The 13,513-nt window shown below is 36.1% G+C and overlaps 1 protein-coding gene across 7 annotated transcripts in view; it reads left to right on the forward strand.

The window, feature by feature from the left end:
• Window positions 1-13,513, forward strand: part of LOC126967981 (CUGBP Elav-like family member 2) — a 510,078-nt gene that overhangs the window by 298,214 nt on the left and 198,351 nt on the right. Inside the window, exon 3 of one of the 7 annotated variants that reach the window (XM_050812722.1) lies at window positions 9,118-9,518. The exons of the other annotated variants lie outside the window; for them this stretch is intronic. Coding sequence (XP_050668679.1) covers window positions 9,385-9,518 — 134 coding nt within the window. The 5' untranslated portion in view covers window positions 9,118-9,384. The remainder of the gene's footprint in view (window positions 1-9,117; window positions 9,519-13,513) is intronic. 7 annotated transcript variants of the gene reach the window in all.

The following is a 13,513-nucleotide window of genomic DNA, read 5'->3' on the forward strand; positions in this document are numbered from 1 at the left end:
CAACGTGGTCATCCACGTTGCACTTTTCGGACCACTTAAGCATAAGTACTTTAGAGCTAAGAGCGTACACATTCACGTACATTCATTTAGTATAGGATATGGCTAAATGGCTGGATTGTGGCTTGAACAGTATTAATAGCCCTTTATTGTTTACCAGCACGTTGTCGCCTTGGTATATGGTCTTCGATAGAGACTGTATACATGTACTTACCCCATAGTACGTATTACGTATTTACTTCTGAGATATAGCATTAGGCTTGAAAATTACGACTAAAATACTCGCTTTGTGTAAAGCATTCACTGTTATTCTGTTTTCTTTAACACCCCATTCTATTATTCTATTAAATACTTACCTTGAACAAAATCTGGGACATGGCTGGAAAGGATCATTTTTTTAACACAACAAAAACGTTCCAAATTTGAATTCAAAAAAATAAATTGTCACTATATCTGTGACCACTTTCTTGTCTTCAGACTTCAAATATTTGTTGTCTAACAGCAAATAACGGTTTTTAGACTTTTGATCAGTTGCCATAGTCAGATGACAACGCAAAACACCCAGAATGGTAAATTTGATTTAAAAAAATTCTATAACGATTGAAAATAATATTAGTCGATTATTTTTCCTCTGTTCACAGCACTCTGTTCCAGAAGCGCCACTCAGCTAACTAGTAAGTAAATAAAGCTGCGCCGCTGCCGATCTATTTCTTTAAACAAACATTTGCACGCAAATAAGACGTGTTCGCGGTGTGTACATACACTCTGATTCGGTTTTTCATGCCGTCGCGTGTACTGGCTCGACATTAATGCGGGTAAACTTGTTTCGTATAGCCGATATCCTTGCGCGAATGGTATACGAGGGTATAATAAGATTTGTATTTCTGGAGATTCGATGCTATTTTCGTATTTTATTTGCTTGCCTCAACACTCTTTATAGTTGGATCGTGGTGAGCCTGCACTGAATAACATGAGATTTCAAAGCAGCATTACTGGAGAGACACTTATGGTACGACGTTGTTATTTGATGCATTTATTGAAAAGAAAAAATATAAGAATAGAAATTACTTTTGATTGATTAATTGGGAAACTAAACTGAAAGCTTAAGAGTGTCAGCTCAGAGAACAATGAGTGATGCAATTTAATGACGCATATTGTGTCCTGATGAAGCTATCACGTTACTGTAGCGCGTCTTACATGTTTACCGTAGGCAGGATAACCGACTTCTTTGGGATCAAATTGAAATTCAAATATTTTTATTCAAAATAGGATGTGACATCACTTATTAAAAGTCAAAAAACTACCACCCATTCCAAAATGAATGCCTCAGACCTGAGAAGAATAGGCGCTACAAACTCAGCGGCTTTTTTTTTTCATCGAATAAATATGTTTACAAAGTAATATTGTACAATGAAACTTATTATTTAATAGCCTGAGGGCGGTCACTCCATTCCCAATCTGTGGTATCATTAAGAAAGTCATTTATGTTATAGTAACCTTTACCACACAAACGTTTTTTAACAATTCTTTTGAATAACGTAATACTTTTGTTTTGAACATTTTCTGGGATCTTGTTGTAAAAGTATATACATCGCCCCACAAAAGACTTACTAACTCGACTTAGCCGAGTAGTAGGCATCATCAGTTTATGTCTGTTCCTGGTGTTAACATTATGGTTATGACAGTTTCTGACAAATTCACTTATGTGCCTATGGACATACATTACATTATCAAGAATATATTGAGAAGCAACAGTCAAGATGTTAATTTCTTTGAATTTTGCTCTCAATGATTCTCAAGGACCTAGGTTATAAATAGCGTGAATAGCCCTCGTCTGCAGCACAAATATTGTATTAATATCGGCAGCGTTCCCCTATTGCAATATACCATAGGACATAATACTTTGGAAATAACTAAAGTATACTAGTCGCACCGTATCTATGTCAGTTAATTGTCTAATCTTTTTAACCGCGTATGCTGCAGAACTAAGTCTGTTCGCCAATCCTTCAATATGGGGGCCCCATAGTAATTTGGAATCTCGAGTTATGCCAAGAAGTATAGCAGATTCCACCGGTTCTATCACCTCTCCGTTTAACAAAACATTTGCATTACATTTTTGACATTTGGTACGGTAAATTTGATGTATTTAGTTTTCTTGCTATTTAACAATAGGTTATTAGCGCTAAACTATAGACAGATATAGATAGCGATAAAATATCGTTCACTTCGTCATACATAGCTTGGTTTTTTTCACTTTGAAAATCAGTGAAGTGTCTTCCGCAAACAATACTACCTTATGTTTTTTCTCTATAAGATAAGGAAGATCATTTATATAGATATGGAAGAGGAACGGTCCAAGAATAGACCCTTGTGGTACCCCCATACTGAGAAGAGTCCCAGGAGATCTCTTGCCATTCACGTCGACCCTCTCAATTCTATTGTTTAGATATGAAGCCAGAAGATCGAGCGCAGTTCCTTTTATGCCATAGTGATATAGCTTCCTGACCAGCGTTGTTAAACACAATCGAAAGCCTTAGATAAATCACAGAAGATGCCAAGTGCATTCTGCGATTCCTCCCAGGCATCAAAAATATTCTTGATTAGCTCTGTTGAGCTGCATCCGTTGTTGAACAACACTTGGAAAGCCAAATTGTTTCAAATGAAGTAACTTATGAGAGTTAAAGTAAGTAAGCATTTGGCTTAAAATTATTTCTTCAAAAATTTTACTAAGGGTCGGCAAAACCGACACAGGACGATAGTTATTCGGGTCAGAAGAGCAACATCATCAGATCTTGTGTTGCGGGATTCAGGAACAGGTAAAGAGCGTCGGGACATACCATCCTTTCATCGTTGTCCGGGCTCATGAACCGCTCTATCTTCGAGTATTGGACTCGCATGCATCATGCCGAAAATCATAAAAACAGGCGATGTTTTTTGACTGATATAATCTTATGTAAACAATATGAATCTTATAAAAAGCAGTTTGTTTTCAATTTTCCCACAAGTGAGGGTTATCACTTTAAAAACATAACAAATTATTTAGATTTGCAAGAGCGATATCTCCCGTCAATTTCCTAATATGCAAATATTGGGGTTGAGCAGGCTATCAACTGTAAAGTAGATTCTGTAGAGAAAGCCACAACCTGAGAGTTGAACAAAGCATACAAGATCTTATCAACGATACTCACGCGAACGGTTGTCTCAGTTGGAAAGAGCACTCGCATGGAACGCGAGCGACCTCTTGCTCTGGGTTTGAGTCCCGCAACGTTCATAAAATTTTGTTTTCAGTTTTATTTGTGTAATCTTATGTTTTGTTTTTACTTTATTGTATACTTTTTTAATTATTCTTACTGCTAAATATTGTGATATGGGATTTCATGCCTCAAATAAAAAACGAACGCATGTTCACCACGCGGACGCACGAATCCAATCAGTTTAAATCTAAAATTACTGCACGCAAATTCTTGCGGTAAGCTATTTCCAATATTAGTCGAATTTGCCTCAGAGGTTGTAATTTGGTTGAATGTATCAGAGAGGCGCCTGGTTCGTTTAAAATTTACTTTTCTGTTTAAAGCGTGTATGTGCTCATAATGTGGCTCGGCGTGTCACAGGCGGCAAGCTGTTCAGCTGTTGGTCGAATGAAAATTAATGAAATTCTTTGTGTTACGTCATCGGTCTATGTGAACGGTAGTCTCTGAAGGAAATGATACTTTAAACGCATTAGATCTGACTTACATTTATTATCTATGATTTGAATATGAGAATCACACTTTCGAGATGCTCACTTAACTACTATGCTATTTATATTTTATTGTTATATTTATAATGGTTTATGTGGTAAAAAATTAATATATCTCATAGAACTCTAAAGATGTCATAGAAATGTTATTAGTGCTAATTTAAACGAGTTCGAACTAACTCGAACGGTTGACTCAGTTGATAAGAGCCCTCGGGCAGAACCTGAAAGGTCGCGAGTTCGAGCCTCGTATCGTTCATAATTTTTTTACAAATTTAATTTGTATAGTGCTAATTTTATTGCATATACATGGGGCACACTAAAAGTTTTGCACTGTTAGCTAATCGGAACTATCTGAATTTCGAATGTTATTTTTTTAAACGTTGCAACCTTCTTAGTACCTTATAAAAAAAAACAATTGGCGGGAAATCATTTGTCAATGGAATTAAGTCGAAAAGATTTTAGAGCGATGATTTTTTATGATTTAAAAAGTTCTCTCTCTCCCCAACACTGTGCCGCTCGTCTTCGAAATTTTTTTGGGAGAGAAACACCTTGCTGGAGCACCGTGAGGCAATGGTTTGCTGAATTTGAGAGAGGTCGGGCTTCTTTACATGACGAATTTCGTGAAGGGCGGCCTTCAACTGCAGTCAACGAAAATAATGTGGCTACTGTCAAGCGGCTAATTGAAGAAAGCCCACGGATTACCTATGAGGCAATTGGAGGACTATAATTGGGGATTGGAAGAAACCGAATTCAGAAAATTTTACTCGAACAATTAAAAGTTCGGAAACTTTGTTGTCGTTGGATCCCTCATGAACTGACAACGGAGCAGCGGGCTCACGTGGAATGGTGCTCACAGATGCTAATGAAGTACGACAACGGGCTTTCTAATGTTGTTTATGACATTGTCACAGCTGACGAAACGTGGATTTATTGTTTTGAACTCGAAATAAAACAGCAATATTGTGAATGGGTGTTTTAAAATGAGAACAGGCCAACAAAAGTGAGGCAGGCGAGAAATGTTGGTAAAAAATTAACCGCCATCATAGTTTAACATTGCGAATTATTTTCACGAATTTATTATAATCGATCTCATGGACTTATAATTAAAGTATCTACTAATTATAATAATAATATAACAATAAATCATTCTTATATACTATACTACTTTATAGTTTAAATAAACGAAAACCGGAGTTTTGATGGAGCCGAGTTCAAACAGCCATATACCACGCAATACGCTGGCATTCTTAAAAAGATCGCGGAAACAAATTACAACGTGACTCGCTACTGCAAGACCACGAAAACTGCTTAGGGGCCTCGTCGATGCGCATGTTTGTGTGAGTGTGTCATTTCGAACATTTGTAGGTAGTTTCCGTACTGGTACATAATTATGTCTTCTGTGGCAATACTCCCGTAATAAATGTAGATACACGAAAAAGACACTTGGGAAGTTTTTGTATCAAAATACAAAACCCCATAACATTTCGTTCTTATTTACTTGTTATAATTGCAGGCAAATATTATCGAGTACAATCTATAAATAAAAAACAATTTATTTGTGTACGTTCGTACCTAAAACTCGAGAAACCCTAGGCCAACTGAAATGAAAGGGTGACGTGACCACTCCAACGAACATAGTTACGTTAGTGCCGGATAGGTGGCGCTAGTGCCTATGATTTTCATATTTTCAACCGTAGGTCGAGTCGTTATGAAATTCTGTACATGTATGAAACACATTTGAAGATATTTTAAGGTGAATTAAAGGGCACTAGGTAGCTTGCAATAGAATAAGAATTTATCTAGTAAATTCTCTTTTTATGCACAAGTATTTTTTTTCCAAAAGAACAGCTCCACTGACCCAATAGAAAAGTTCAAACAAATAATTAAAGGCGTTTGCTGTTTAAGACTTTAGTGGCGTTTAATTTTAAAAGTTTTGAGGTCGCGAGAAGAGTTCTTGATAACTTCACTAAGTAAACTGTAACTTAAGTTGAAATAGCTGAGAATACGTCTGAAATTACGGTTACGAGCCCTACTTTTATATTAAAACATACTTTTGTAAAAATAAGTTGTTTGATGATTTTTTTTAATTTAAATTATAAAGAAAATATTAAGGACAAAATAATAATTTATAGTATTAATATTAGAAAATACTAGATGACGTACCAATAAACAAATAATATAAATTTCTTCTTAAAGACTCGGATTCAGTGAAATTTTTATATAGCCTAATTTGGCATAAGGCTATATACCCAAAATTTATTTTTTGAGACCATAAAGTATAGACTTTTTCAAAGACTAAAGAAAGTATGTACTTATTTATGATTAGTGGTTGTGGTTGTAAAAATGACAGATAAAAGTAGAGAAGTAGAAAATTGTATATTATTATTGAACAAATGGAAAAGTAAAAACAATACTTTGTCGTACTAATTTAAAGTTACTAATAATACATAAGTCTCGTCTTGAAAAATTCTTAACTCGATTGCAATGGCGATACGGGCCGTGTAATTTGATCCAGTTAGTTTAATCCTCGGTTAACTTCTTTAAGTCATTAGCTTGTATTAAAGTTTCCCACTTCGCTAAATAGTGTGTTTTGATAGAGGAAAACAGATTCTTATGTTTGAAATTTAAATATATTGCACTATGATATCATTTAAGATATTAAGTAGTTTTGAAACTTTGACAAGATTTTTTCTCTTAAGATCAGCAAAGGAAACGTGATCTGAAGTGTTGAGGTAATGAGGTAATGGACATCCTCAACACAAGGGGTCAAGAGGTACGTTGCTGGCCTTTTAGTTATGTAATATATTTGCGGCACTGGTATGTAATGGGCAGGGCGTATCAAATACCATCAGCTGAACATCCTGCTCGTCTCATCCCTTATTTTCACAAAAAAATATACCGCAAAGTTTGCCTTATTCTAAATACAGAACCGTTTTAAAACATAATCATATCAGAAGTAAGACTTCTATGGCAAAATAATTTTTAAATCTAGTTTATACTTTTTACTAACCTGTTCTCTAAATCTAATGTTATTTTATCAATATTAGAAATTATTAATTAATTATTTTTATGTTTTTTAAATAATACGAATAAGTAAGTCATTTATAAATAATACGAATAATAATTTGTTGTCATCAGCCGGAAAACGTCCACTGCTGAACAAAGGCCGAAAATTTCCACGACGATCGGTCCTGCGCTGCTCTCATCCAACGTATTCCGGCGATCTTGACCAGATCGTCAGTCTATCTTGTGGGGGGCCTACCAACACTGCGTCTTTCGGTACGTGGTCACCATTCGAGGACTTTACTGCCCCAACGGCCAAAATCAACATTTACTCTTTGGTATTGCGTCACACATACACAATCAGTGGTATCCAGACATAACCGTAATGTTATAATATCTTAAAGAAACATTATAACACCGGCATTTCTCCGGACATGCTACAGATAACACAATACTATTTTAATAAACATTCCTCCAAAGCTACTAAGTAAAAACGCCTATTCTATGTTTGTAGTGCAACTATACAAAACTCATCATCAGCCGGAAGACGTCCACTGCTGGACAAAGGCCTTACTGAAACAGATCTTCACGACGACCAGTTCTGCGCTGCCCACATCCAACGTATTCCGGCGATCTTGACCAGATCGTCGGTCCATCTTGTTACCTACTGTTAGTTAGCTACCTGAAGTTTGCCTACCAACACTGCGTCTTCCGGTACGTGATCGGCATTCAAGGACTTTACTGCCCCAAAGGCCATCATCTGTCCGTCGAACGATGTGCCCTGCCCACTGCCACTTCAGTTTCGCAATCGTTTGGACTTTGGACTATGTCGGTTACTTTGGTTCTCCTACGCTCACTCTCTCTCAATCGGTCTTAATCGTTATGTCCCTCTTCTCGGTCAAAAACGTCCCATATTCTTGTGTCACTCATATAGTTATTATTGCGCTTCATTCTCCATTCATCAAAATTTTACCCTCATGCGCGTAAAGAAGTTCACATCAAAAGAGGAGTTGCCTATCAATTTGTCTTAAATTTTCTGTTTAATGTTTAACGCAAAACGAAACAGATTATCAAATCAAATCAAAATCACTTTATTCATGTAGGTCACAAAAATGACACTTATTAATGTCAAAAAAATATTTTTCTTATTGAATCTACCGCTACTTCGTAAACGGTTGAGCTAATGAGAAGAAGTAGCAAGAAACTCATTGCCACTCTTTCAAGATTTACATTTCCATCGATTTACAAATCATTTCAATTACAAAATATATTATTGTTGAATACAATATTATATATATATTTATAATCGCTTATAAAATGCTCACAGAATACCTTTATTTATTTATGATGTGTGTGTGGTTGATATATATATAAGTATATATTTCTATATATATATTTATATACATATTAAATGTGGTAGTCAAGTTTTTGTGAAAGCATCTTTATTTTATATAAAGGTACTCAAATGTCCAAAATTATATAATCGCTGATAAAGTTTTACACAAAACTACAAATCAAACGATAAAAGTTTTAAAATTCCAGGAAAAAATAGCGGCGCCACTTTCTTATGGTAATTTTAAAATGCAGATAAAACTTGCAATGGTCGTGTGAACTAGTTTGTAGTTGAGGCCGCAAATGTAGTTGCTTGGCATCGCTGCGAACCTACTCAGCACTTGGCAACCAGCCCTCGGTCAAAACTACTGAATTCTTTTCAATTAAATGAAAACAAGATCAACGCCGCGATAAACAACGCCCTAATAGCTGCTAAGTATTTCGGAGCGAGAATTTCATGCCAAAACGAGGACACTTTGAAGTTCTTAAGATGATTATCTTTGTTACCTTTTTACGTTGAACATCGTTGTTTACTCTGCAAAGAAATAGGGTTTTGTGTAGAGTTTGAATTATTTTTAAATAAAATAATTTGCTCATACACAGTCGCGTGTTTGAAATGTGTGCAGGCGTTTGAAGTTGTTAGCAATCGAAACAATATAATAATAATAATAACATTGACACACTTTTACACAAATTATCTTGCCCCATAGGCATAGCCTGTACTATGGGTACAAGACAACGATATATTTAATACAATATACTTACTTAAACATATATCAATATATAAAAACATCCATGACTCGGGAACAAACACCTATATTCATCATAATATAAATGTTAGCACCTACCGGGAATCGAATCCGGGACCTTGTAGCTCAGTAGGCAGGGCACTAACCAATGGACTATATGTGTCGTCAAATATGCTGGAGTAGGTACCTGCATTTGGGTAGTTCCTTATGTTAGGTTAATAATAAAATTAAGATGATCTAAAATATCGCAACAGCCACGGTGAATCAAATAATGATTTACAACTGATGTCTTTGCAGTGTTGAAGTGTGATTGAACAGGTTAAGAGGAAGTGAACAGTGTTTGTGTTATTTGGTTATTGTTGTTGTAATGGCGTCGTCGAATCGGACAGGACAGTGACCCGCGAGGTTGTCGGGTGGTGATCAGGTGGCGATGACGCGGGGCGCGGGTGTGCCCCCGCTCTTATCACGAGATAAGGCGGCGGCTGATAAGGCGGGCCTCGTCGCAAACGTGGGCAAGATTTCACCGTGACCAGGTCGCTCGTGAAACAGCGGCCGCCGCCCGTCATGTTGCATTCGCTGAACGCACTCGCCGGCAAGATCTCGCCGGGCGGCGGCCTTGATACGAACGCGAACAAGCATTCGCTGCCGAACAGGAACCATAAGGCGTGCTCGCCTTCGTCGCCCTACTCCAAGCCTAAGTAAGTGAATTTGTTTATCAAATAGTGTTTATCTTTTGTCGTAACATGACTATATGACGAGAATGACTTGTATATTTGACGGTAATTTGAACCTTGAGGATTTTTAGACGATTTATTAAGACCTTCTGAATAGGGGAATTGTAATGAATCGAATTAGTAAGTTTGTAAATGTACATATACATACATAAAGAAAAAATATAAATCACGTTAATTATATTATGTATTTTAAATGAATCATTTTTGAGAAAATTTATTGAATTAGTCGTTACTCTGCGGAAATCCATAATTATCCAAATGTTGTGATTTTTATTGGGTGTTGACTCAGTTGACAGACTCGAGTCTCGCGCCAGAATTTGGATGCTCTCGTGTGAGGCGCAACATGAGAGGAATCGAAGACAAATCTTCGCGGAATTTACACTCAATGAAAATCACATTTGGATTATTTTTAAGATTTCAATGATCTAACCATCTTTACAAGTTACACGAAAACACATAAAATGTCCTACTTCCATTTACTTCCAATTAGACGTTATCTAGAACACCGAGACTTGCTCGTAGTCTGTTGAAGAATCGACATAATGATAAGAGATCTTATGAGTTTAAAAATTAATAATATTTATTAAACCCATTAATAAACGTACAAACCTCACCTTTACTATACAAAAACAGCAATGGAACGTAAATTATACGCACTGGACTCTTTTTAGAAAGGACTTTTAAATATCTACATGTAGATAAATCTAAAAACCTCATTAATTTACTACACGGCTACATCATCTCTGGACCTCGCTGGAAAATAATGCCACCTCCCGTTCTCTCTTCACCCGCGCTCGTCCTGTTGCGTCAGTACGGTTTGCAGTTTCATTACTGTTAGGTACATGTCGTGATATTTTCATGCTATCACTGCTTAGTTTTTGAAGTTTCAGTTGTTACGTTTTGACGTTTGTTGTTTATAGTCCTTTTGTCCTGTGTCGCTATAATAGTTCTGTCATTAAACTAAATACTCTGTATGCTTTTGTTAATTTTTTCATTATTATAATAATTAAATCTGCATCACAAAAATACACCTTTACATTTATTAATAACACAGACAAAATCAATCGTAGTTCATTTATTAATAATAATATTTGGATATTATTTAGTGATGCTTGTTTTGCGCACCGTAACAAAGCGACGATGTGACGTCATCACATCGGCACTTACCTAGTGATCGCCGGCTAGTGTCCTCTGCCTCCGCTTCACCGCCTCCTCCCACTTGTGTCACCTGTGTATCGCAAATGTGTCCTTCTTATATATTCTTTACCTACTTTGACATTGGCATGTGTGTAAGCATGACTAGGTCATACCATTATTTAAACTACAAAAGCGTAGCACTGAAGTCCACGATATGTGAGGTTTACGTCTTTAATCATGAACGTTATCATCAGAGCATCGATGAAAGCAATCCATTGGTATGCGAATTACTTTTCAGTATTTTACAACTCATTTCGAATAAAGAACCGCTCTGCTGTCCGTTTGTCAAGAGCCGTTTTCACAGCAACACGTAGAGGTTGATTTTTAACAACTATTATAGCAGTATTTCTGGGGTGTCTTGAAGTTATTAACTTCTTTTAACAAAAATATACCGACTCAAAACATGTGCGTTACAATAAGTTAACTTAAAAGTATAAAATAATTTTCCAGCATTTTCTACTTGGAGTTTTATGGGAAAGGTGGAAAAACGACTTACGTGACACCTAATGTGATTCAAAGTAATCACCGCCGCCCACACTCTCTTGCAACGCCAGAGGAATCACAGCGTTACCGGCCTCTTAGAAAGGTGTATGCATGTTTTTGAAGGTACCCATGTCGTATCGTCCTGGAAACACCACTCAAGGAAGCTGATTGTTTAGTTGTACGTGGAAGAAATTTTTTGAATACCGCACTGTGGAGGAACGGCACACATCCAGATGGTGGAGATGATATCTAAATTTATGTCGTGTCGTGCGAAGTGGTAATTTGGCGGCAGGAATCAGATCAAACAGCTCTTTAAAACACTTCCCGTGATAAATGCGGTACAAGGCACACAATGAGGCGACTTCTCTACGCAAATCGGAGTGATCTAGCCGTGCACAGAACACTGGATCCCCGACAATTTCTAATCAAATCTGACAATTCCATGAAAAAGGACATATTCTCTCCTCAGTGGTTTGTGAGCCAATTAAGAAACTTACCATTGGTTAATTCACAAGCTCATACGTCCTCCTATTACATCGAATACATAATTCTAATTCGAATGATTTAACCTCCGCCTCATTGGTCAATAACAGCCGTTTTCAATAACGTATCTCTAGTTACGGATACATTTCTGCCACAGTTTAATAACAAGATCTCATCTATCCATTGTTATGTCCAGTATAGTTATAGTCCAATGCTTTATGTCGATTGGTTATTGAATTGTAAGTAAGCGTAAAAGGATAGATTTATCTACCTCTAGTAATTTAAACTAAGGATAGATAGGTTATTGAAAACGGCCGTTAGAGCGATAAAATTCACAGACATAAGAGAAACGAACTTATGTATATGTTAATGATTTTTGACATCTCAAGGTTTTGAAAAAACTAGTTTTATTGTATTACTTTTTTTTGACACCGCATTAACAAAATATAACATAAATACATATTCATATCATATGGTCCAAATAGCGGCCTTATCACTATATACTTATCGCTTCCAGGCAACCATTTGTTATATAATAAAAGAAAAAACAAAAGAAAGTGTCAAAAATATACACACATATACATATTATATTTAAAAAATATGAGGGTAAAAGCATACATAAATAAAGCATGCAAAAGATGATTTTTAAAGGAGGCTAATGATTGTGCTTGAGGGATAGTAAGCGGCACTTGATTCCAAAGAGTGATGACATTAATGGTGAAAGAAGAGTGATATCCAACAGATTTATGGAAAGAAACATTAAGTATTTGTTTTGCAGCATTTAGGTATTAAAATATGTATATATAAGTGTACCTTTTACGCAATACAACCATGAATTATGCCAACGCAACAGTGAAATAGATTAGACCTATTGAATTGAATGAATTGAATGTCGAGTTGTTGGTTGAATGAGTGGATATGATTCGAATTCAGGGTGCGGAGAGGGCTGCTAATAGCAAGAAATGAAAGGGTGCCTTATCGCCTCTGTCATACGTAAAAAAACCTGCAATTTGTGTATAATATTATAACTAACAGTGTGTAGTTTTTGTTATTTTGTTATTTTATAGTAAGTAATATTTATTTGTGAAAACTGCCACCAACATTTTTACAGACACAATAGATATGAACGACACATTGTATTTACGATTGATTATTGCTATATCCTTAGATAATTTATACGTCTAGATAGAGCCTTTTCCTGCTACAACCGATGAAAACAGGCCAGGTGTATTACTTAACGTGCGATAAAATCTACGTCTACAATCGCGATTTGTATGTATCTTTGTGTTATTATTATTATGAGTAGGAGATCAGATGCACTTAAATCTTAGGATCTATTGTAACCCCTGCTTGCGCGCCTAACCTCGACTTCTTATGCCTTAAGACTAAAAGGGCTATGGTGGGATCGGGGCTACTGAATAGGAGACATGTGCCGGGATTTAAATTGTATTCTCTAGACCTATTCCTTTAACTTTGGTTAGTGTGCGTGAATTGCTCAAAATAGAGGTTAACGATCAACCCCATTTTTTCGACATTTTCTATCCTAGCCTATCTCGACGTTAAAATGATCCAAAGCTTGAACAAACATTTAAAATAATGCATGCAAAGACGTTTCTATTTCGTTTTTTATTTATTTATTTATAATTATTTGGGAAACTTACAGCCTACAATGATAACTTATGAAGTAAATACAGCTGAGTGTAAGCTTAGCATGATCTTTGATTTCGTTTTTATAGTCAATTGACAGCTGAAATTATGCTGATCTTAAGCTAACACAACCATGCAAAAGTTAAAAG

This window comes from Leptidea sinapis, chromosome 14, assembly GCF_905404315.1.
Source record: "Leptidea sinapis chromosome 14, ilLepSina1.1, whole genome shotgun sequence".
Classification (NCBI taxonomy): domain Eukaryota; kingdom Metazoa; phylum Arthropoda; class Insecta; order Lepidoptera; family Pieridae; genus Leptidea; species Leptidea sinapis.